Source organism: Suncus etruscus, chromosome 4, assembly GCF_024139225.1.
Source record: "Suncus etruscus isolate mSunEtr1 chromosome 4, mSunEtr1.pri.cur, whole genome shotgun sequence".
NCBI classification, from domain to species: Eukaryota; Metazoa; Chordata; class Mammalia; order Eulipotyphla; family Soricidae; genus Suncus; species Suncus etruscus.
In genome coordinates this window covers 153,059,726-153,084,510 of record NC_064851.1, presented here as the reverse complement: position 1 = coordinate 153,084,510, position 24,785 = coordinate 153,059,726, and the positions used below count along the sequence as shown (strand labels likewise).

The 24,785-nt window shown below is 35.4% G+C and overlaps 1 protein-coding gene across 1 annotated transcript in view; it reads right to left on the bottom strand.

Annotated features, from left to right (window-relative positions):
* PSD3 (pleckstrin and Sec7 domain containing 3) overlaps positions 1-24,785 on the bottom strand; it is a 319,295-nt gene that overhangs the window by 157,251 nt on the left and 137,259 nt on the right. The window contains 1 exon segment of the mRNA XM_049771803.1: positions 6,958-7,047. Coding sequence (XP_049627760.1) covers positions 6,958-7,047 — 90 coding nt within the window.

Genomic DNA, 24,785 nt, shown 5'->3' with positions numbered 1-24,785 from the left:
CCCATTTATGAAGAGTAATTTTGATTTTATGAATTTTAAATTTTCATCTTTGTAAAAAAAACTAACCTGGGTGTGGGAAAAAAACTAATGTTCAAGCAACTTAAATATAAATATAATCATAATAAATTGTACTCCTTTACTGCATATCCACAAGTCTCAAATAAAAATCTTTTATTCTTAATGAATAAACACTCTAGCCTAGCATACTAATCATAACAGTTGATTTACCTTAATTGTAGCCCTATTAGAAGAGACCTACATTCCTAAAGAGAGTTAGTTATATTCAGAATTGTAAACTACTACATTCACATCATTATTATATGGCCATGCTACAATGATGGAGTAAAATTCTTGTCCAATATTGGTTAATATTTTTAAAATGCTCCAAATATATAGATTCAAAACCTCTATGGCAAAATCAGATTTAGAGTAGAATCATTCTTGAGATCATTACTAGTCTATTACTTAGCCCCAAGAAAAGATACTTGGAAGGGAGGAAAGGATTTGAGCCATACCTAACTATTCTCAAGGATCACTTTTGGGAGATCTTGAGAAATTAAATGCAGGGCTAGAGACAGAATATAGCTTGAGAATGCAAGAGCCTTTCAAAAGAATTATTACCCCCAAATGGATTTCCTTATTTTCATTTTTTTCTTTTTTCTCCTTTTGTTATTAAAATTTGTTTTTACGTTTTAAGCAGCATCTGTTCTGTCAAAATGTTCTAACAGACCTCTTTTTTCATAGGCTTTTGTTTACGAAGCAGGGACACAATTTGCAAAGCTTTAACCACTTCATATTATTATCCTCCTTGTCAGTCCTTTGGTCTGAAATATGACAAAGTCAGAGCTGTTATTCTGGTTCCTGACAAGCAGGTGACTTGAAGCAGCATCAAGCTTCTAGATCTCCCAGGGGAAAGAAATAGAAACACACCAGGAATCCTTTATGGCAAAACTACTTGATTTATATGTAAAGTAGTTTTCCATATCTTTTGTCAGAAGCATTAAAGCTTTTCTTTAAAAAAAAAACTTGTTAATAACACAGATTTTCTTTTATAGCAAAATAAGTAGCCTAGCCAATTTCCTCCCTAGATACTGTTGCTACCAGGTTTCCATGACCTTCTCTAAGAGAGAACTCACCTAATCTAGGCAAAGGTTGATGCCCTTTTTAGCTACACTTAAAACCCACCCATGAGTTACTATTTTCAGCCACATACACTAAATATAACGTTCACCCAGTATTTTGAGATTTTACTTCAGGATTTTCAGTTACTGAAAAAAAAAATCAGTTTTTATTTTCAGTCAGTAGCTGGTTCTTCCTATATATAATTCGTCAGGAATAATTCTTTAAGAATGCTACTGTAACAAAGGTAATTTTCTTGTAGCTAAATATAATTTTTTACTATTAATTGCACAGTTCTTTGTCTAAAGCAATGAAATACAGAAGACAAAACTTGAAAGAGATAATTTGCATTTATAAAGCAATAAGTAACATAACACCACCTACCAACAGCTGGATACACAAAAAAAATCTGCATTTTTATTAAGGCATTGTGATTCTTAAAACTGTTTATTATTATAGAGTTTCAGAAACACTAATACCACCTTCAAAGCTAATTTTCCTCCACCAAAGCTCCAGTTTCCTCCCAACCTCCAGACTAACACCCTAATAAGCACCATTTACAGTTTGGTCATTATAATTTGGATCTCCCTTTTATAGTTAACTATGTTTGTTGGCTCTGTGGCTCAAGTGCTGCAATGAAAATTGGTGTGCAGACTCCTTTTGCATGAATGTTTTTATGGGATAAATAGCAAGAAGTGGAATTTCTGGGTTTTATAACAGTTCCAATACTACTTTTCTGAGAAATCCCTACATTATTTTCCATAGGTGTTGAACCAGAAAGTATTCCCATCAGCAGTGGATATGAATTCCTTTTACCACATCTCAATCCATAAAACTGTTCCAGATTGTTATTCCAGATTGTTATTGGCCATTCTCACTGGAGTAAACTCATATATTATCATCATATAGATTTGAATTTTTTTATGAGTGATGATGAGCCTATGCCATCTGTTTTCTTTAGCGAAGTGCCTGTTCCTTTCCTCTCCTATCTTTTGCTAAGGTTTTTTGATTGTTTTATCAGTGAACTTGAAATTTATGCATTTTATATTAAACTATTGTGTTGAGAGCAAATATTCATTCTATTCAGTTTCAGTATCTTTTAGTTTTAAACCTTGTTTCTTTTGCCATGCAGAAGCATTTAAATTTTATGTAGTTTCATTTGTACATTTTTTTCCATTGCCTCTGACAACTGAAGATAATGTTAAAATCTAGATTTTGAACTATTCTGGCTGTATTTCCCCCTTAAAGTATTTTATGGATTTGGGTTTAATCTCAGGAACTTTGATGAACTATGAAGGGCTGTTTTGGAATACTGTGAGAAAGGATCTGGCTTCATTTTTAACATGTAACAGTCCAGATTTTCCAATAACATTTATTGAAGAGATTTTTCTTACTCTGTTTCATGTACCCAATTCCTTTGACAAAATAAAACTTTTCAAACTCTTTTTCAAGAAATTCCATATTTCAAAAAGTTAAGATGAGTAATTCTGAGCAAAACAAACAAATTTTGCTTAGGGTGAGGAATAGCAATAGAGTAGTGATAATGATCATAAAAGCCTGAGATAAAAAAAAAATCTTAATAAAAATGGTACAAAATGGCATGGCAATAATTTCTCTCAATGTTAACAGACAAAATGCACCAATTAGGAGACACAAGGTAGGAAAATGGATTAAAAAATTGAGTCCAATAATTTTGGCCTGCAAAAAATACATTTGAATATTCAGAACACAGTGACTGAAGCTGAACTCCTTTATAAAAGACTAGGGTGGCCATAGTAATATCACTTGCAAAGATTTCGGGCTTAAAAATGTTATAAGAGACAGAGAGAGTCATTAAAATAATCAAGTGATGTAACATCAGGAATGAATCAAATTTCTAAACATATTTGCACCCAATCCGGGGCCAGCAAAATACTTAAAACAACTGCCAATAGACTTCAAAAAGACATAATAGTAGTGGAAGATTTCAATATTACTCTCACCTCTTGATGGATAGATTATCAGGCAAAACTTAACAAGAATACACTGGCTTTGAAGGAAACAATGGAAGAGAGTAGAGATATATAGGGCTTTTTCATTCTCAAAAAGCTGAATACAGATTTTTCTCCATGCATATGGAGCATTCCTAAAGATAGGCAATACTAGGCCATAAAATAAACCTCCATAAAAGCAAGAGGATATAAATTGTATTAACTATCTTCTCTAACCATGATGCACTAAAAATATAAGTGAATTTCAAATAGACACAAAGAAATTATTTTAACACTTGGAAATTAAACAGCTCACCACTGAACAACTAGTGGGTCAGAAATAAAGCCAAAGAGAAAATCAAAGAATTCCTGGAAACAAATTAGTATAAAGACATGAAGGATGAGAATTTGTGGGACATAAAAAGCAGTATTAAGAGGAATATTAATAGCTTTTCAAACATTCATTAAGGAAAATGAAAAGGCATAAATAAATAACTTAATGGCACAAATTAAGATATTGGGAAATGATCAGCAAAATAAACCAAAAGTGGGCATGCAAAGAAAATAATAAAACTTAGAGCAGAAATTAATGAATTGAACAGCCAAAAAATTACAAAAGATCAATGAAAGCAAGCTGTTTTATTTTTAAATAAACAAGAACAATAAACTTTTAGAAAGACTCAAAGAAAGAGAAAAAATCTATAAACAAAATCAGAACTGAAAAGGAGAAAGTTAATACATGTGTTACATACATTCAAAGTGTAATATGAAATTATTTTGAGTTATATTTATGCTACAAAAGAAGAGGACTTGGAAGTAATGGTTACATTTTTAAATTCCTACTCATTCCCAAGGCTGAATCAACATAATCTGAAATACTTTAACAGACTTATCATAATTGAGGAAATAGAAATGATAATCAAAAGGCTTGCCAAAAAAAAAAAAAAAAGCCCAAGCTCAGATGGATTCACTAGTGAGATCTTTCAAATATGTAATGAGTACCTAGAGCCAATCCTTTTCATGCTCTTCCAGAAAATTGAAGAAACAGAAACACTACAAACAGTTTCCTTGAAGCTAACATTACCCTGATTCTAAAAGGAGAGAGCGAGAGAGAGAATAACAGGCCAATATTCTTGATGAACATAGATGTAATGATCCTCAATAAAGTTCTAGAAAATTGAATCCAATAATTCAACAATAAGGTGATGATGATCATCATGATCACCATGACCAAGTAGAATTCATTTCAGAGATGCAAAGATGGTTTAATACACACAAGTCAATCAATAATATACACCATATCGATTAAAAAAAAACAAAACCATATCATCATATAAATAGATGCAGAGAAAGCATTTGACAAGACCTAGCATAAATTCATGACTAAAACTTTCAACCAGATGAAAACTGAAGGAATTTTCCTTAATATGATCAAAATATTTACCACAAGACTGCTGCAAACATTATACTCAATGGGGAAAAAAAACTAAAAGCCTTTCTCCGAAGATTTGGCAAAAGATAAGGTTGCTGCCCCCCCTCACCACTTTTATTTAAGGAAAAGAGAGAGAGAAAGAGAGAGGTGTATGCATGCCCCCAGAGACATGTAGAAGAGAGGTTGGAAAGGAAACTGGGGCACTGGGGGCAGGAAATGTTCATGAGTGAAGGATGGTGTACATTTTAAGACTGAAAGTCAATCATGAACAACTCTTAAATCAGTGTTTAACTAGAAGGGAAAATATTATTTGCAAAGTTTATATATGTTGCTTTACAAATATAAAACGGTACAAAGACACAAAATGAGTATTGTCAGGAGCTTGCATGAGTCACTGCAACAGTCAGATAGGCTAAGATCCTAGGAATAGACACAACCCAGACCAAACCAAAACAATGCTAAACACAAAGAAGCAAGCATTCATAGAAATCGTGGCTGCATTTGAAATAACAGTGCTTGTTACTGAACACACATCAATCTAGTCAATCCTAATGTTATTATAGGAAAAAAGCACTATTATACAAGGTTTTTCTAAAAGAAGAAACTAAGAACATAAATGGTTGATTTGCATGCACAAAGCTAACATTCTAGATCTGATGCTACCTAATACACATGACCAGTTTTCCGATACAAAAAGTCTAACAGTACAAACTAAAAAGAAAAAGTAGGGGGTTTCTACTTTTAAATGCCTTTCCACTTCATGCAAATTAGAATATAGGTGATAACAAAAGAAATCAAAACAATTTAGGGCAACATATAGCAATAGAAGTTGCAATTCAAACATATTAAATTACTAATGCATTTCCATCAGCACAGTAGAATCTAATATCCACGACACTGTTCCTCTTCCATAGATGATTGCTATGATTTCTTTTATGTTTGGTTTTTTTTGGGGGGGGAGCACCACACCTGGCAGTGTTTGGGTTACTCTTGGCTTTGCACTCATTCAGAAATCACTCCTGGCGGGCTTAGTGGGGGAGATTATGTGATGTTGGGGATCGAATCTGGGTCAGCCAAGTAAAGGCAAAGGACCTACCCTCTATGCCATCACCAGGGCCCTGATTGCAATAATTTCTTTACTTTTATTTCTACTCCCAGTTCCTCACAAAAAATTCTCCATATTATGGAGACTAATCACAATAATTTTTAAAGTAGCTTTATGTAAATTTAATCCAACTCTTAAAATTATTTCTCATTGGCTCCTTCTTGGTATATAACTGTTTATAGTGCAACTAAACAGAGCTGTTTTGTTTTTTGTTTTTTTTGGTTTTTGGGTAACACCCAGCAGTGCTCAGGGTATACTCCTGGCTCCACATTCAGAAACCGCTCCTGGCAGGCTAAGGGAACCATATGGGACGCTGGGATTCGAACCAATGACCTTCTGCATGAAAGGCAAACGCCTTACCTCCATGCTATCTCTCCGGCCCTGCAGTGCTGTTTTTCATACTATTCAGTATTTGGGAAGAAGAAAATAGATCAACTTCATTAAACTGATTTTATATGATGCCAAAATTTATTTTTATTTCATCCCATACTCCCTTTATTCCTGCTGTTATTTTTTTGAATGCTTCTGTCCATCTCTGAGGTTGAGATCAGAGGGGTTTGCAAATGCAAAGTCTGTGGGGTTTATACATATTTAGCTGTAGTGTATCCCAAGAACCATACATTGAGGGATCATTGTAGTATTTTATACATATATATGTATAAATGTATATATATGTATAAATGTGTGTATATATATATATACACTTTTCCTGGCCACAGCTCTTGCCTGGTATTTGCCATGGATCACACCCTTTTGTAGAGTGAATATTCACTTAGTTTAATGGGATATAGAAATAATTTTTGGTGCCAAAACTGCAAAGGGAAAGTTGTCAGCTATTTTACGTAAATAAAGAATTGCCAGAACTATGTTCAGTGAATGTAGAAAGTCAGAAAGTTTTGTTTTATATTAATTTTGATTTTGGGGCCATATCCAACAGTGCTCAGGAATTACTCTTGGCTCTCTGCTCAAGAATTTACTCCTATTGGATTTAGAGAACCATATGGGAGAGGTGGTCAGCAATCAAACCTAGAAAAGCACCATGCCAGTTGTTTACTTAATGAATATATTTTCACAAGTTATTCAAAATCTACTGAATAAGGCAGTTTTGTTGATTATAATGTGGACAGGTTTTAAAGTGTTATTAATTTAAGAACTCTTTGCAATCTGACATATCAAGGACAGGGCACTGATTACACCAAAAACAAAAAAAAACAAATACTTAACTTGATTATACTGAACATTAAGTAATCATTAACTGACTATATTGAATTAAAAATACATTATAAAATATAAAAACAGCATATTTTAAAAACCAATATTCCAATGCTTACTTTCAGAAGATCTTTTGAGAAATCACCTCCTTCATTTACCCCTTGAAGGTTTGTGATAAATTCTTGGCAGGTCATCTTTTTACCAATATTCTGAAACAGAGGCAAATATGTAATTATTTTTATATTATTTATATCATAATTAATACTATATTATTAATATTATTAAACTAAATAATCAAGGATTAATTTGTTTCAAAAGAAAATACACTAGTAGATATATAGACACATAATAGAAGTTTACATACATAGGGAATACATGGCTTATCATATATTCAAAACTAATAAAAATAGTAAGAAACTATTTCACTTAAGAAAAAATTGCATAGTTTTTATAAAAAACAATGGTTAAATATCACATTTCTCAGTTGAATGCTGATCACTATATTTTTGTACTTGAATTTTCATGTATCAAGAACTAAAATGATAGACTCACCTACTTTCAACTTAATAAATAAAAATAATAGAAGATCCTAAGGTTAGGCACAAGTCTTACATAGCAACAGGAGTATAAAGAATATCAGTTTTTTTCTTATGTAGTTCCAAATCTTATCACAGATCATGTGATATGCAGTTCAAGTGCAACTTGCATACTGTGGATGTATTATTAGAAAGGGAACCCTGAGCTTCAAAAGCCTGAGTTCCAAGAACCCAAAACTTTATGATGAGTGCTGAGTCTGCATATCCCTTTCCTCTAGAGGGAGAAACCAGCTTCATCTCAAATGCTATAAATTTAACCTTTCACTGACTGAAATTACTTTCTTCTGATGCAACTCAGCATAGAGAAAACCTCAAAAAAAACTAGAATAAAAATAATGAAAGGTATTGCTAATATATATTATACCAATATATACAATATATTATTTTATAATGCTATTATATCATATAATATATATTATATATTATGCTGTATATATAGCAATATAATGCCTAATATACATATGTATCCACAGGAAAAAACTCTGGACGTTATTTTTCAATAATTTTTTTTAAAGTCAAATAAATTTAATTAAATTTAACCAAGGAAAAATCACAGGGATACAGGATCAATAGAACTGGTTACAAAGTGCTTGTTTTACAAGCATCCAATCCTGGTTCCATCCCTGACACCACATATGATGTCCCAAGCATCATCAGAGTTATTTCTAAAACAAAAGCCAGGACTAACTCTTGAATAGTGCCATACATGGCCCAATACTACTTACCCTCAAAAAAGGCAAAGAAAAAGAAAGCAATATAAATGAACAAAATACTATTAGAAAATCTAAACCTAAAAGAAGATAGATCCAGATAAGCTGAGAAAATCATTCAAATTGCTACAATAGAGTCCTATCCAAAGCCAATCAATTTGGTCCAGTCAATGAGGAGAATTTGGAAGTTGTGAAGACTTTTGACAGAATTTTACCACTGTGATAAATCTGAAAACTAAGAAAGCTGTCATCAGTACAATATAGGAAATTCAATTTTAGAATATGTGCTGTTAAAGCAAGCATACGATGGAATTCATTCTTCAAACACAGGGCACATGCATAGGAACTCTAGCTAAGTAAGGTCCATATCTGAACACAAATCAACATATTAGTATCACTGTATGCAACACACACCAATAAAATGTAAACTTTAAATAAAATGTAGTGGGTCTCTCTTTTTCATAGAACATTAAGATTATGATAGAATAATAGTCTTCAGGCTGAGAATAGAGTAGTTGTATAAAGATGTTATGAGGGATTAAAAAACACAGAAACTTTTAAGTAAGTATGAACATTACACTTAAACATCACATGCATTTCTAGAAAGCAGGTAAATAAGTCAAAGGCCGAAGTACATGACTGGCATACATTGAGCCTCAGTTTTTGTTTCTGGCACTACATGGCCTCATTAGCATTATCAGTTACAGCCTTGCTGGCTTCTAGAACCTCTGGGTGGACTCAAAAAAAATCAACAGCACCAACAAGACACCACAAATATACAGCTCTCATTAAAAAATTCAAATTCACTCTAAACTAGGATGGCTACCAGAGGGAAAAGGTAAAGAAGGTGAGAGAAATAAACAGAACCAAATTCTCTTTATGGTGAATGCCACTGGAATTTTAGTAAAGATAGTTGGTATTATACACATATAGATATGTAAAGAAAAATCCCTGAAATTTCACAAACAAGTAACAAATCATTGAGAAAAAATTCAAATTTCAATATTCTAAAGAAAAACTTAAATTATATCAATTGGGTGCAGATAACTGTTCTTAATCATTGATTTTTCTCTACCCCATTCATAACTGCCGTGTTGCTTTATATAATAGAGACATTGATACAAACACTTATCAATTAGAATAAAAGTAGTTGTTTTTTTTTTTAATAGCACAGTACAGTAGTATCCAAAGACAGAAAAGATGAGGACTAGAAGGACTGGTCCAAAGAAAGCTGACCAAAAACACCGGGGGAGTGCAATTAGGGCAGAGAAGGGACCACTATAGTAATGACAGGAATGACCACTCTGGAAAATAACTGCATGCTAAAAGGAGGTAATGTGGTATTCATGACATCCCCTCAGTAAACATGTTGCAAACTTGTGTTTAACATGGAAAAAAATGGAAGAGCAATTGATCAAAAAGACAGTGCAGCAGCGGGAGATACAAAACAAAAATGTCTGCCATAGAGGCAGGTAAGGGGTTTGCTAAGAATATGGGCAGGAAGCAAATTGGGGACAATAGTGGTGAAGGGACGGATATTGGGCATTGTATAATAAATCTCAATTATGAGCAACTTTGTAATTATCTCCTGGTGATTCAAAAGAAAATTTTTCAAGTAGCTTTTTAATCTAGTAACTATAATTATTATTAATAAAGTTTCAGATATGCTATGTTCTAACACTACACTCACTAAATATTTACAAAAATAGTATCTCTTCCATACACTTCAATAATAAATGTATGCTTTTAAAAAAGATTCTGTTTGGGTGGTGCTAGAGGTAAGGTGTCTGCCTTGCAAGTGCTAGCCAAGGAAGGACTGCAGTTCGATCCCCCAGCATCCCATATGGTCCCCCTAAGCCAGGGGCGATTTCTGAGCAATTAGCCAGGAGTAACCCCTGAGCATCAAATGGGTGTGCCCCGAAAACCCCCCCAAAAATCTGTTTGGGGGACAAAGTGCAAGTATAGCCGATAGGGCACTTATCTTGCATACAAGCTGATCAATGGCATCCCATATGTCCCCACAAACTGGCCAGGTGTGATTCCTCAGCACAGACCCAGGAGTAATCCCTGAAAACTAATGGGTGTGGTATGGCTCCTAGACAAAAAATAAATAAGACATGCTGTAAGTTAACTTATTTGGTGATTTCACATAAATTTTGGTGGCTATTTCATGAAATAAGTTAGATCTGCCAGTTTTCTTATCTTAATGAAAAACCTTTAAAAATAAACAACCCGAGTGATGGCAATGGATAGCTCAACAGGTTAAATGCATGCTTTGGAGGCGAGTCACTGATATTCAAGTCTCAGCATACATGGTTCTCTGAGCACCAAACATTGTAGACAGTGAATCCAAGTAGAGCAGGGAATAGCTCCTGAACATCACTAGGAATAACCACAAAACAAAAAACAAACAAACAAACAAAAAAAGATTTCTTACTTTAATATTTAAAAAGGAAGAAATTTTCCCAGACTTTATTAAGTGTATCACCTCAAGGTAAGAAGCAGCATATGTAAACCAATAATCATTTTATTATAATTTATATTTCTTTGTATATGTTTACCCTAGAATTTTAGAAAACAAATGAAATAGTGAGTTGGTGAATGCTATATTTGTAATATGTTTTAAAATCAAAGTTAGGACTCTCCATATGTATTACAATGGCATCTGCAAATAGTGTAAATTTGCAGACCTTTTCCAAATTGAATGCCTTTGAATTTATTTCTATTGCATAATTGCTGCAAATAGGACTCCAACAACTATACTGAATACTAGCCTGATCTCAGAGGTTTTATGTTTTTCACCACTGAGTATAAAACCAAGTATAGTTTTGTTCTAGATGGCTATTACTATCTTGCAGAATATTACTTCTATACCTATTTATGGGGGAATTTTATAAATGTGAATTGAATTTAGTCAAAAGTTTTCTCCACACCAATTGCTCTAAGTTTTATTTTATTTTATTTACAAGGGGTATTACATTCTTTTTGCTTATTTCACAAAAAATTCTCTTATGATAAATGATATGTGATAATTGTTAAAGTACAATTTTTCATATACTTGTAGGTCATCTGTACTTTAAAAAAGTGTATTCATCCATTACTATTCACTTTTAAGATATTGCTGAATTCATTTTGCAGTTACTTTGAGAATATTTGCATCTATATGCATTAAGGCTCTGATGAATAACTTTGGTTGATTTTTTTTCCTTTTTTTTTTTTTTTTTTGGTTTCTAGGCCACACTCAGTGGTATTCAGGGGTCATTCCTGGCTCTGCACTCAGTGATTACTCTTGGTGCACTCAGGAAACCATATGAAATGACTGGAATAGAACTAGGGTGGGCCATGTGCATGAAAAATGCCCTACCTGCTGAACTATTTCTATTTCTATGGTCTCTTGACCAATGAGAGATTGGTCCTTTTGTTATAATCAATCAAAGGAGAAAAAAAGTTTAATTTATTTACTAGAGAGTGATGAAGACTAGACTGAAAGTAATTGATTAAAATTACTAAGAATCTAAGAGCTAGTTTTTATTGTTTGTTTGTTTTTTAAAATTTATTGAAGACAAAGATGCAAAGAGAGGACAAGGTGAAGTTACAGTGGGAAGGCAATCACCCCCCACAAACAGAATTCAAAGAAATTCTCTTGCTGACACCTTAATTTTAAATTTTCAGCCAAAAAAATAAATTAAGAAAATTAAAACAAAATACATGCACATTACTTTGTCCCTCAAGCCCCCAGATTGTAGTACATTATAACATTTCTTAGCAGTACACAAAGCAATCCAAAGCCACAAAATTTATGCAACTCCTTTAACATTAAAAGCTACAGTATTGTTGACACAATTGATCATAATACATTATTTCATTAAGATGACTCAAAGGAGCACAGCAAAGATGGTGTTAATGTGGAAATTGTTTGAATAGGCCCAGCAAAATATAGGGGACATGGAAAGGAAAAGCCTTGGCCTAAATACAAGGAGACCTTACCCCTGAAATTTTCTGTCATAAGACCAACTCTAGGCCCCAGGCACATTAGGTTGTCCAACCCAAGTCATTGTAGTGTCAATACACTTTTATTTTTCACACAGTCACTGTTGTTGGTGTTGGGTTTCTGTAGCCAAGGATCTTGGAATATGTTCATATCCTATATAAAAGTCAGGATGATGCGGAGCACCCTTTAATTTCACTCACAATTATAGGGTGATGCAGAGAGCTCATTCCTGAAAGCAGGTCGTTGTTGTTAAGTCCTCTGGGTGTTAAAGGGAAGTCTCTGTTGAATAGGTCTATGCCAGAGCAGTGGTAGGGTCTTCCCTGGTAGAGGACTGCTTTCAGATGACGTAGTACACCACCGTGGTTGTTTTGTAGATGGCATCCCTGGTTCAGGGATAAATGGACAATGTCCGTTCTTCTGAAGCCTGAGCCAGGTCTTTATGAAAATGTTCAGGGTGTAAGGTCCTACTGCATTACAAGATTTGTGTGTTCTCATCTCTATTAGATAAGAACATGTTTGTATATAATTTCTCATTTTAATATGCCTATGCAAAGAAAGAACAATACCACATGGCAAGATTGATGCCTATGGGGACTCTAGCACAAGTCCAACAATCCAATTGACTTTGTTCTAATATAAACTTTAAATGGAGGGACACTTCTACAAACTTCCTTATTTAACAAATAACAAAGAGAAGGAAAGAGAAAATAGAGGGGAAATTTTGAAATAGTTGGGTGGGGTATTAAGATATTTTTGTTTATGATTGACCTGTATGGTATTGAAGGCAAAATGGTAAATGGGGGGAAATAATGGTTGGGACTGAGGCAGTAAAGGACTAGAAATGAGCTGTGTAGGGTGACGGATATTATGCATATATAAAATATATGCATACAATATTGTCAATATATATATCATATATATTAATATATCAATTTATACTTATATATTGATATAGAGACCAATGAGAAAAAATTGCCAGTGACTGTCCCAACAAAAACCAGTGCTGCATCGGCCCACCCTCCAACCCATACACCTCCCCGCTAGAGTAGAGAGAGGGAAGGGGAAAGCGTGAGGACCCCTATAGAGTCCACCTGGGTATCTCACAAGAAATAGAGAATATAAAGAATGGCAAGATCATTCAACTGAATCCACATATAATATTTTTCTTTTGGGGCCATACTCAGTGATGCTCGGGGTTACTTCTGGCTAAGCACTAATAAATCGCTCCTGGCTTGGGGGACCATATGAGATGCCCGGGAATCAAACCAGTCCTTCCTAGGTTAGTGGGTGAAAGGTAAATGCCCAACTGCTTGTGACACTGCTCTGGCCCCCACATATAATTTTTATGATATAACTAGAAGAACATTATATGTCAAAACAAACTGAACAAGGTAAATCAAAAGAATAAATACCTAGAAAAATATTTAACTTCAAAAATTGAATAATAAAAATATCAATTGATTACTTTTTATAAAATAAATCATGTGGGCATCCACTTATTAATGACTTCATTGAATACAATAATTTTCAAAATGTGCTTGCTACTGGGGCAGAGATTGATGGGGCATTGGTGGTGGGAAGCATTGCTCTGGTGTAGGGGGTGTTCTATTTTTATAATATATATTACATTTTTGTACCTTACTTATGTCATATATATTAAACCACTGCTTAAGTTTTTAATATCTTGTTTATCAGTAATAGTTGAAAATAAAGTCTATAATTAGGAAATATATTATCATAATAGATTACTAATCATTTTATTACTAAAATTATATAACTGCATAATTTTATATTATTATTTAAGAAAATACTCAAAATTAAATGTCAAAATTTAAAATCACTGATATATCAACAATTTATAAGTATTACATGCTTTTCTTCACTTTATCTGAAATTGATTCATAATTATAAAAAAAACCAAATAGCAAACATTACCTACAACAAATGCTGTCTAGTTACATAAAGGACAGGGTTTTCACAGTTCTTTTCAGGGGGTGGAGTATTTGGAGTTTGGCCCACACCTGTCTGTGTTTTCATGAACATATATGATGTTGGGAACTGAACCTGGGTTGGTTGTATGCAAAATATAGTGTATTAAAATATTGAGTTTAAGATACACTGTACTATATTTTTGGGTTTCACTGTTATTTATAATGTTTGAAATACACAGATTTGAAACGATCTTTGAAATGAGCCTGAGGGAGAGAGACATAGAATAATTGTACTCATCTGTGGGATATAAAAAAGGATAATATGGTATTAATACCCAGAAACAATAGGTACAGAAATAGGAAGATCAGTTCACAGTAGAAAGCTTACTACCACAAATACTGGGGAAGTAAAGTTAGGATAGAAAAAGGACCACTTTATGGTTTAAGCTCTAATATCTAGGTCTTTAATTCATTTGGATTTTACCTTCATACATGGTGTTAGCTGGAGGTCTAATTTCACTTTTTTACAAGTAGCTAACCAGTTGTACCAACACCACTTATTGAAGAGGCCTTCCCTGTTCCATTTAGGATTTCTTGCTCCTTTATCAAAAATTAGGTGACGGTATAGCTGGGGAACATTCTCCGAGTACTCAAACCTATTCCACTGATCTGAGGGCCTGTCTTTATTCCAATACCATGTTGTTTTGATAACTATGGCTTTGTGATACATAAAGTATATAATATAATATATATATATACATAAAGTACATAGAACAACATGTAGGTGAAACGCTCTATGACATTGAGACTAAAGGCATCTTTCAGGAGGAAACAGCACTCTCCAAACAAGTGAAAGCAGAAATAAACAGATGAGACTATATTAAGTTGAGACGCTTCTGCACCTCAAAGTAAATAGTGCCCAGAATACAAGAGCCACCCAACCACTGAATGGGAGAAACTATTTACCCAATACCCATCAGATAAGGGGCTATTCAAAATACAAGGCACTGACAGAACTTTACAGGAAAAAAAATCATCTAACCCCATCAAAAAATAGGGAGAAGGGTCCGGAGAGATAGCACAGCGGCGTTTGCCTCACAAGCAGCCGATCCAGGACCAAAGGTGGTTGGTTCGAATCCCGGTGTCCCATATGGTCCCCCATGCCTGCCAGGAGCTATTTCTGAGCAGACAGCCAGGAGTAACCCCTGAGCAACGCTGGGTGTGGCCCAAAAACCAAAAAAAAAAAAAAAAAGGAAAAAAAATGGGGAGAAGAAATGAACAGATACTTAGACAAAAAAGAAATACAAATGGCTAAAAGGCACATGAAAAAATGTTCTACATCGGGATGGGCGAAAAAGAAATGTCCTACATCACTGATCATCAGGGAGATGGAAATCAAAACAACTATGAGATACCATCTCACACCACAGGATTGGTGCACATCACAAATAATAAGAACAAGAAGTGCTGGTGGGGATGTGGAGAGAAAGGAACTCATATTCACTGCTGGTGGGAATGCCGTCTAGTCCAACCTTTATGGAAAGCAATATGGAGATTCCTCCAAAAACTGGAAATGATCCCATATGATCCAGCTATACCACTCCTAGGGATCTACCCTAGAAACACAAAAATACAATACAAAAAATCCCTTCCTCACACCTATATTCATTGCAGCTCTGTTAACAGTAGCCAGACTCTGGAAACAGCCTAGATGTCCCTCAACAGATGAATGACTAAAGAAACTGTTATACATATACACAGCGGAATATTATGCAGCCATCAGAAGAAATGAAGTCATGAAGTTTTCCTATAAATGGGTGTATATGGAATTATTATGCTGAGTAAAATAAGTCAGAGGGAGAGAGATAAACATAGAATGGTCTCACACATCTATGGGTTTTGAGAAAAATAAAAGACATTTGTGTAATGATTGTCAGAGACAAAATAGATGAGGACTGGAAGGTCCAGCTCATGACATGAAGCTCACGACAGAGAGTGAAAGGTGCAGTCACAGAAATAATTACACTGAGAACCATCATAACATAATGTGACTGAATGTGGGAAGTAGAAAGACTGTCTAGAGTACAGGTCGGTGTGGGGTGGGGAGGAGGGACACTTGGGACATTGGTGATGGGAATGTTGCACTGGTGAAGGGTCTTTTCTTTAAAAATAAAAAAGTAACGCTTTATATAGGTAGATAAAAGATATAATTCTTTAAAAAATATCTCAATGTTATGCCAGAATCCATTAAGTTCAAAAGAAGAAAGGAAGGAAGGAAGGCAGGAAAGAAGGAAGGAAGGAAGGAAGGAAGGAAGGAAGGAAGGAAGGAAGGAAGGAAGGAAGGAAGGAAGGAAGGAAGGAAGGAAGGAAGGAAGGAAGGAAGGCAGGCAGGCAGGCAGGCAGGCAGGCAGGAAGGAAGGAAGGAAGGAAGGAAGGAAGGAAGGAAGGAAGGAAGGAAGGAAGGAAGGAAGGAAGGAAGGAAGGAAGGAAGAGAAGGAAAGAAAAAGAAAGAAAAGGGACCACAATAACAATGATAGTTGAAAATAAACACTCTGGACAAGAACTGGGTTCTGAAAGGAGATAAAATAATTTTCATGTTACCGATTCAGTAAAAACTGAAAACCACAGTAAAAGGGGAACAAAAGGAAAGAAAGAAAGACAAAGAGTGAGAGAGAAAAAAAGAAATATGTCTGGTACAGAGGCAGACAGGGGAGATGGCAGAGGAGGGAGGGCAGGAAGGAAGGAAACCCAGGTCACTGCTGGCAGGAAACATGCCTGAAGTGTTTTGTACATTGTATGTCTAAAAATCATAAAGAACTTTGTAACTGTGGAAAAAAGAAAATGGCTGTATTATAAACAAGCTTGTAACAATGTTTAAATAAATTTATAAAATAAAAGAAATAAAAGAGGACTGAGGAAAAGGAAACACATTCTCTACTCATGGTCTAAGAGGATTAACATAATGAAAATGGCAACACTCCCAAGGCACTGTGTACTACTGCAATCCATGTAAGAATCACAGTAACGTTTTATAAAGAAATAGATCAAACATGCCTGAATTCATTTGGATCTATAAACCTCCATAAATAGCTAGAGCAATCCTTGGGGGAAGGATGGGGAGCATGACTTTCCCCAACATCAAACTTGACTCTAATTAAATCAGCATGGTACTGGAATAAAGATACTCAGATCAATGGAATAGACTTGAATTTCCTGAGGCAGACCCTCAGATTTATGATCTAGTAATCTTTGATAAAGATGCAAAAAAATACAGAATGCAGAAAGAAAACCTCTTCAACAGTGCTGTTGTTTGGGGAAAATGGTCAGCTACATGCAAAAAAGAAAAGGGAGAAAGAAAACAAAAAGAAAAAGAAATCAAACCTCTTTTTAATATTGTGCACAAAAATCAAATCATAATAGATTAAAGAGCTGGATAACCATAAAAAACACAAAAGAAAATCAAGCAGAGCTCTCTATGACATTTAAGGTAAAGGCATCTTCAACAACCTGGACTGAAAGCAAAGATAAACAAATGGTACTACATTAAACTTATGCACATCAAAGGAAATGGTGACCCGGATATAGTGTCCATAGATTGGGAAAAATATTCACCCAATATCTATCTGATAAAGGGTAAAAAATTGATAAAAATATAAGATATATAAGAAACTAGTAGAGGTTAGGAACAAAAATCACCTATCCCCATCAAAAATTAAGAGATTAGATGAAATAAAACTTCCTTAAAGTAGAAATACAAATGACCAAAAATATGAAAAAAGCTCTGTGTACACCATTATTCATGAGGGATATACAAATCAAAATAATGAGATATCATCTCACACCACAGAAACTGGCACATATAAACAAACAAAAACAGAAAAAAAGTCCTGGTCCAACCCTTTTCAAAAAATTTTGGACATTCAACAAAACTAAATATCGAGCTCCTATATGATGCAACAATACCTCTCCTTAGAATATACATTTAAGTTTCAACAACAAACTGCAGAAAAGGCATCCTCACTCCCATGTTCACTGCAGCACTATTCACAATAGACAGAATCTGGAAACAACCCAAGTACCCAGGAACAGATGGATGGTTAAAGAAACTGCTACATCTACACAATGGAATACCACACAGATACTAGGAAAAGTGAAGTAATAAAATTTGCTTATACATGATGTATTGAAGACTAAGTGAATGAGTAAAAGGGAGATGATTAGACAAAAAATGATTGTAGTCATTTCTGGGATTAAAAAATGTATGGTAGGGGCCGGCACAGTGGCGCTAGAGGTAAGGTGTCTGCCTTGCCAGTGCTAGCCTAGGATGGACCGCGGTTTGATCCCGTGGCGTCCCATATGGTCCCCCAAGCCAGGAGCGACTCCTGAGCGCGTAGCCAGGAGTAACCCCTGAGCGTCAGCGGGTGTGGCCCAAAAACCAAAAAAAAAAAAAAAGTATGGTAATTATAACCAAAGAGATGAATACCAGAAGGGCTACTCCAATGTAGAAAGCTTGCCACAAAGTAGGGGAAGTACACTTAGAGCAGAGAAGGAAGCGCTATGACATTGGTATTTGGAAATGTTATCTCCAGACAAGAACTGAGTGCTGGGACCTGAGAGATAACATGGTGGGTTTGGTAGAGCATTTGCCTTGCAATGTGGCCTACCCAGGTTCGATTGCCACCATTCCATATGGTCTCCCGAGCTTGCCAGGAGTATTACTGGGTGCAGAGCCAGAAGTAATCCCTGAACACTCCGGGGTGTGGCCACAAAACAAACCAAAATATAAAAAGAACTCAGTGTTGAATAGAGGAATGGTGATATGCATGATATTGTTCAGTAACAATATTACTAACTACATGTGCCTAAAAGGAAAAAAGGGAGAGAGAGATAGAAGAGGAAAAGGAAAAAAAGCAGAGGAGGAGGAAGATGAGGAGGAAGAAGAGAGAATGGAGGAGGAGGGGTGGAAGAGAAGGAAATATACAATAGAGGCAAGCTGGGGGCCAGGCAGAGGGAAAAGGGACACTGGTAGAGGGAAATATGCACAGGTGAATGGGCAATTTTTTTGAATATTGTGTTACTGAAACTCAATCATGAACAAATATGTAGCTGTATGTCTCACCATGATTCAATTAAAAATATTTTAATTAAAAATATCCCAAGGTCCACTTAAATTCAAACCTGAGAAAGCCATCTGCCAATAGTCCACAATATACTATGACCCAGAAGTTGAAAGATTAGGCAAAATGATCCTCTATGTTTTCAGTTTTAATAGTGTAGAATCTGGAAGCTTTATGAAAAATGTGCTTTCAGATAAACTATGTGCTCTCATATTTTGCTGGTAAAATCTGGCATCTTAAGTCATGAGGCATTTAAGACACAGTAGGCATACCCTCCCACATGGTACATCAACCTCCTCTAACATGTTACAGCAAATAATGAAAAGCATACTATCAATTTGATAACATTTTAGTTCTATAGCGTTGATGAAAAATAGAGTTTAGCTTTTGTTTTAATTATGTTATACTGCCCTCAGGTGTCCAAGCTGTCCATAATCTCATAGAAAATTGAACAATTCAATACGCTTTGTAAATTTCCAGACCAGAAAGACATCTTTTTAATAATTGTTAATAATTTTATTGTGACTAAAAGTGAATAACAAATTAACAAACTTTCACGGTAATATTTAAAGTACATAATGACAATGAATAAGGGCCATTCCCACCAAAAGTGTTGTCCTCCATCCATCCCCTTTTCCCAGCATGTGTCCCATATCTCCCTCCTTTGCCCCCTGGAGTGCTAGTATAACTGTTCCTCTGTGTATAGCATGTTGTAAGTAGGGTATCGATTCTGTTGTTGTTGACTTTGGTTTGGTGTTTAAGTCTGATCATTTTTTTATTTCTACTCAGTGTTTATCCAACTATTTAGTCTTGGTACCATTCAATTTTATTTTCCCCTTCAATTCATAAGGCAGAACAAGATGATTCAAGTAGTGTGTTTCTGCTCGAAAAAAAGACACACACACAAAACTCCCCATTACAAATTAAAACCCAACAAACAACAGTGAAAACAAACAAAAAATAGTAAGTACCAAAAAAAGAAAAAGCACTCAGTAACAAAAAATATCACCAAATAATAACCACAAGAGTAAAAAAAGAAAGAAAGAAAGATGAAAAAAAGAGAAAAAGAAAAAGAAAAAAAAAGCAAAGAAGTGCTGGTGTGGGTGTGGCAAGGTTTTGTGCTTCCTTTTTTTAAAAAATGGAATTCCACTGACCTAAGAGATTCAGGGTTTCTCCGCCCTTGAAGATTACTGCCAAGGGAACAACTACTTGGACATGCTAATTACCATACCCTAAGGTCTTTTTATATTGCCAGGAAACTTTCTGCTCAGTTGTGGATGATATCCAAACCAGAATACATTTGATATTCCAGATGTTATTCCATATATCCTACATATAGAGCTATTGTGTAAAATTTAGCTTTAAAATACATCTGGTAAAGGGCTGGTGTCTGGGATATACAAAGCACTCATAAAAGTGGGCTTTAAAAAATCTAATAAAGCTATTTTAAAAAATAGGGAGAATAAATGAATAGACACTTCTCCAAGGAAGACCAAAAGTTAGCCAACAAATACATGAGCTATGCTCACCTTCACTCATCATTAGGAAAATCCAAATCAAGACAACAATGAGGTACCACCTTACACCAGTGAGGATGGCTCACATCAAAAATAATGGGATCAATCTCTGTTGGTGGGAATGTGGTAAAAAAGGGAACTCTCATCCACTGCTAGTGGGAATGCTCCCTGGTCCAACCCCTATGGAAAACAGTGTGGAGAGTACTCAGTAAGCTCAGAATTGAGCTACCATATGACCCAGCAATTGCTCTCCTGGGTATCTATTCCCAAGTAGAAAGGACATTCATCCCAAAGTATGTGTGCTCTCCACTATTTATTGTAGCACTCAGTAAAATAGCCAAGATTTAGAACCAACCTCGATGTCCAACAACAGATCAGTGGATCATGAAGATGTGGTATTTATACACAATAAAATACTACATAGCAGTTAGAAATGATACAATCATGGATTTTGCAGCAACATGAATGGATCTATAAAATATTTTGTTAAATGAAGCCAGAAGATGAAAGATAAATACAAAATGATAGCACTTTTATGAGGTACTTAGAATATACACCACATATACATATAATACTCCAAGAAGTCTAATGGAGTAGAAAATCCAAGCATTGTAGTTATCAGCATTTACTGGGGAGACGTGTTCAAAAAGAAATGGAAGAAGAACAACACAAAGCCTCAACTATCCATTATAGTATAAATAAAGAGGTCTTAAACTCGTGGCCCATGGGCCACAAACGGCCCTCCATACAACATTTTGTGGCCCTGCCCTAGAGGAATCTTTTTTGTTTCGTTTTGTTTTAGTTGTTTGGATCATACCCCCCAACGTTCAAGGCTTACTACTGACTTTGCACTCAAGGATCACCCCAATTTTGCCTCCTGTGGCCAGGTAAATTGAGTTTGAGACCCCTGTTATACCATAAAGAAACCAGCAACAATGGAAACAATGGTTTAGTGAACAGATATTTAATCAGCTTTTTACTACAAAGGCCTATAATAATGTCTTAGGGAGCTTATACACAGAAATAGGTGAAGAATATGATTGGAAGCCAGAGACTCCAGCGGCAGTATTTTCTAACAATATGTTTTAGTGCCTTAATATTACTAGATATAAAATAACCTCTCAGCTTCTCTGTCCACAGGAATTCTTAGATACAAAGGGTGAACGCCCTAATTTGACACCACAGTGCTCAGTCATACTAGATACCATATTCAGTTTGCATCATGAAAATGTCTTGATAAAACATCCCAACATGCCCCTTTTCTCTGGTTTATGTCCTTGATTATGACCTATAGCATATGATCATTCAGAGCACTGAATCAGTCAACTTATATTACAGAACCTACTCATCGAATATGTTTGGGCAAATTAACATTTCCTTTCTCTCTCTTCTGCCTACTTCTTTCCTTCTCCTCTTTCTTCTTCCTCTTCTTCCCCCTCATTATCAATTCAATCTTAAGATCACTAATGTATGTCTTTATGTGGGCATGAGTACACAGAGAGAGGACTCTTCTATGAGAGCTAAACCTAAATTGTAAACAATCCATGCCTATTAGGTATATAACCCCTCCTATATACTAACCCTCCTTTGGAATCAGTAATTTTTCCATTGTATGATCATTGGCCTTACGGTTCTTTTTCAATTACTTCTGTTCTATGGAGTTGTTCTGAATTTGATCTTCTTGTTCTGTTACACCCCACTCAGGAAGGGCACACATCAAAAAAGTGTTGCACTCCTGAAAAAGAATTATTTGCCAAAAAGGCCCGCTTAGAGCAGTCAAAATCAGTTGACCCTTTGCGTGGAGTGTTTGCCCATAATTCTAAAGTGGCTGTAACTATTTCTCTCTTTATTTTTAAACATTATTTAAAAATCAGGCCTTAGTAATTCTTTCTAACAAAGGAGGACAGTACAAATCCCGCCAAAAGTCTCCCACTAACCAGCTCTTGTGATCTTTGCTACTTTGGCACCAAGATCATGTTTTTCCCAAAAACTTAGCTTATAGTAAAGCAATTTTCAGTTTTCCCCCAAAACTCTAAACTATTTCTCTCTCTTCCCACTTCCCTGAAAATTACCTGGTTTCTCCTACTTACCCAAAACAAAGCTAACCCAAAACAAAACTTCTTTTCACCTTCAGTATCGGTTCTTTAATGTGCAAATTTTAGCCATGGTCTTTCATTCTGTTTCCCTAACCATCTCCCACTCTCTTTGATGTCCAAAATTACACCCTGCATTCCAAACCTCAACCTTTAAAAGTTACCCAGCTCAAAAAATAAATTTGTCTTCGTCTTTCTAGATGCAAGTCCCCATGCATTCTGTGTGGTCTCATTTATTTCATATTTCATAATTCATTATTCCATATTCGCCTCTTCACGCTCCCGCTTGACTTCCAGTGGGAAAATGAACTAACTAAGGTTATGCTTAGGAACTTTTCATCTCATGATGAGGTATGACAAAATCTAATTCTGTAATAAACTTCTCTCCCTTTTCTCCCTTAGGCCTCCGATAATGCAAGGGACAGTGGGCAGGAGAGGTGGAAATGACGTCTGCATTAGGCACAAAGTATTCGGATTATTCTCTTACTAATTATTCACAATAAAAAAATCGCATTAGTAAGAAAAAATCGCAAAAAAATTGCATTAAACTTTTGCATACCCCGAACGGAACTACTCGGGGTATGCGAATGTTTAATGCAATTTTTTTCTTACTAATGTGATTTTTATTGCTATCATTCAGTAAGCAAATAATCTCGAATACTGCGATATTTGAAGGCCAGCCATGGGCCACAAAATGTTGTACGGAGGGACACAAATGGCCTACGGGCCGCGAATTTGAGACCCCTGTTTTAGGCCAAGGGAATTCCCTTTCTATTCTCAACAATATTTACTGTGCCTATAAAAAAAAAGCACAAATTATTTTTTGTTATTTTTTTTGTTGGTTGTTTTTTGAGGTTTTTTGGCTTGTGTTTTTGTGCTTTTTTTTTTATCTTAGGACCATGGTTATTGTTTGGTTGTTGTCTTTATTGCTGCGATGCTTATAGCTGTGGTGTTTTTTTGTGTATTCTTGTTATGTTTTTCTTCCTTTTTCCCTTTCTTCTCTTAAATTGATATTTATAGCCTCTAGAAGGACTCCTCCCATTTTTTTTTTGCTTGTTTGATTTTTGCCCCACTTTTTTCATTCCTTCTAACAGATCCACATAACTTGAACCTCTTGTTCTGCCTCACAAATTGAGGGAGAAATAATGGAGTGTACCAAGACGAAATAGTCGTATGAACATCGAGTAGAAATAAAACACCAAATCCAAAGCCAATGACAACAGAGTCAATACCCAAACAAGCTAGTCACATACTAGTCACTCATACTAGCAGCCAGGAGGGGCAAAGGAGGGGGATATGGAATTCAAGCTGGGAACAGGCGTGGAGGGAGGACAACATTGGTGGTGGGATTGCCCCTGATTCAATGTCACTATGTACCTAAAATATTACTGTGAAAGTTTGTAATCCACTTTGGTCATAATAAAAATTATTTAAAAAATAAAATAAAATACACCTGAAATATTACTAGGAATTCCTCTCACCATTGTATCTAGTAGTGCTACTAAAAAGGGGGAAACATGACAAATAAATGTACTACAACACAATACATAAAAAAGTGGGATCTAGTATTTTCATAGGTTAGATCTTGTTAGTATTTTCATAGGTTAAACCATTTTTTTTGGGGGGGCGTTTTCGGGCCATACCTGTTTTGATGCTCAGGGGTTACTCCTGGCTAAGCGCTCAGAAATTGCCCCTGGCTTGGGGGACCATATGGGACATCGGGGGATCGAATGGCGGTCCTTCCTTGGCTAGTGCTTGCAAGGCAGACACCTTACCTCTAGTGCTACCTCACCGGCCCTGGTTAAACCATTTTTTAATCATACAAAAATGGAGCCTCAAATATAATTAAAAGGTTAGGAACATAAATGTTTACATGCAGGAGGCACAGGTTCATCCCTGGTACCTCACGCCCTCCCAAGTACCATATCCCTGGGTACTCTTAGCCATAGTAGCCTAACAGTAGCCCTTGAGCACCCTAAGTTTTTCCTTCCC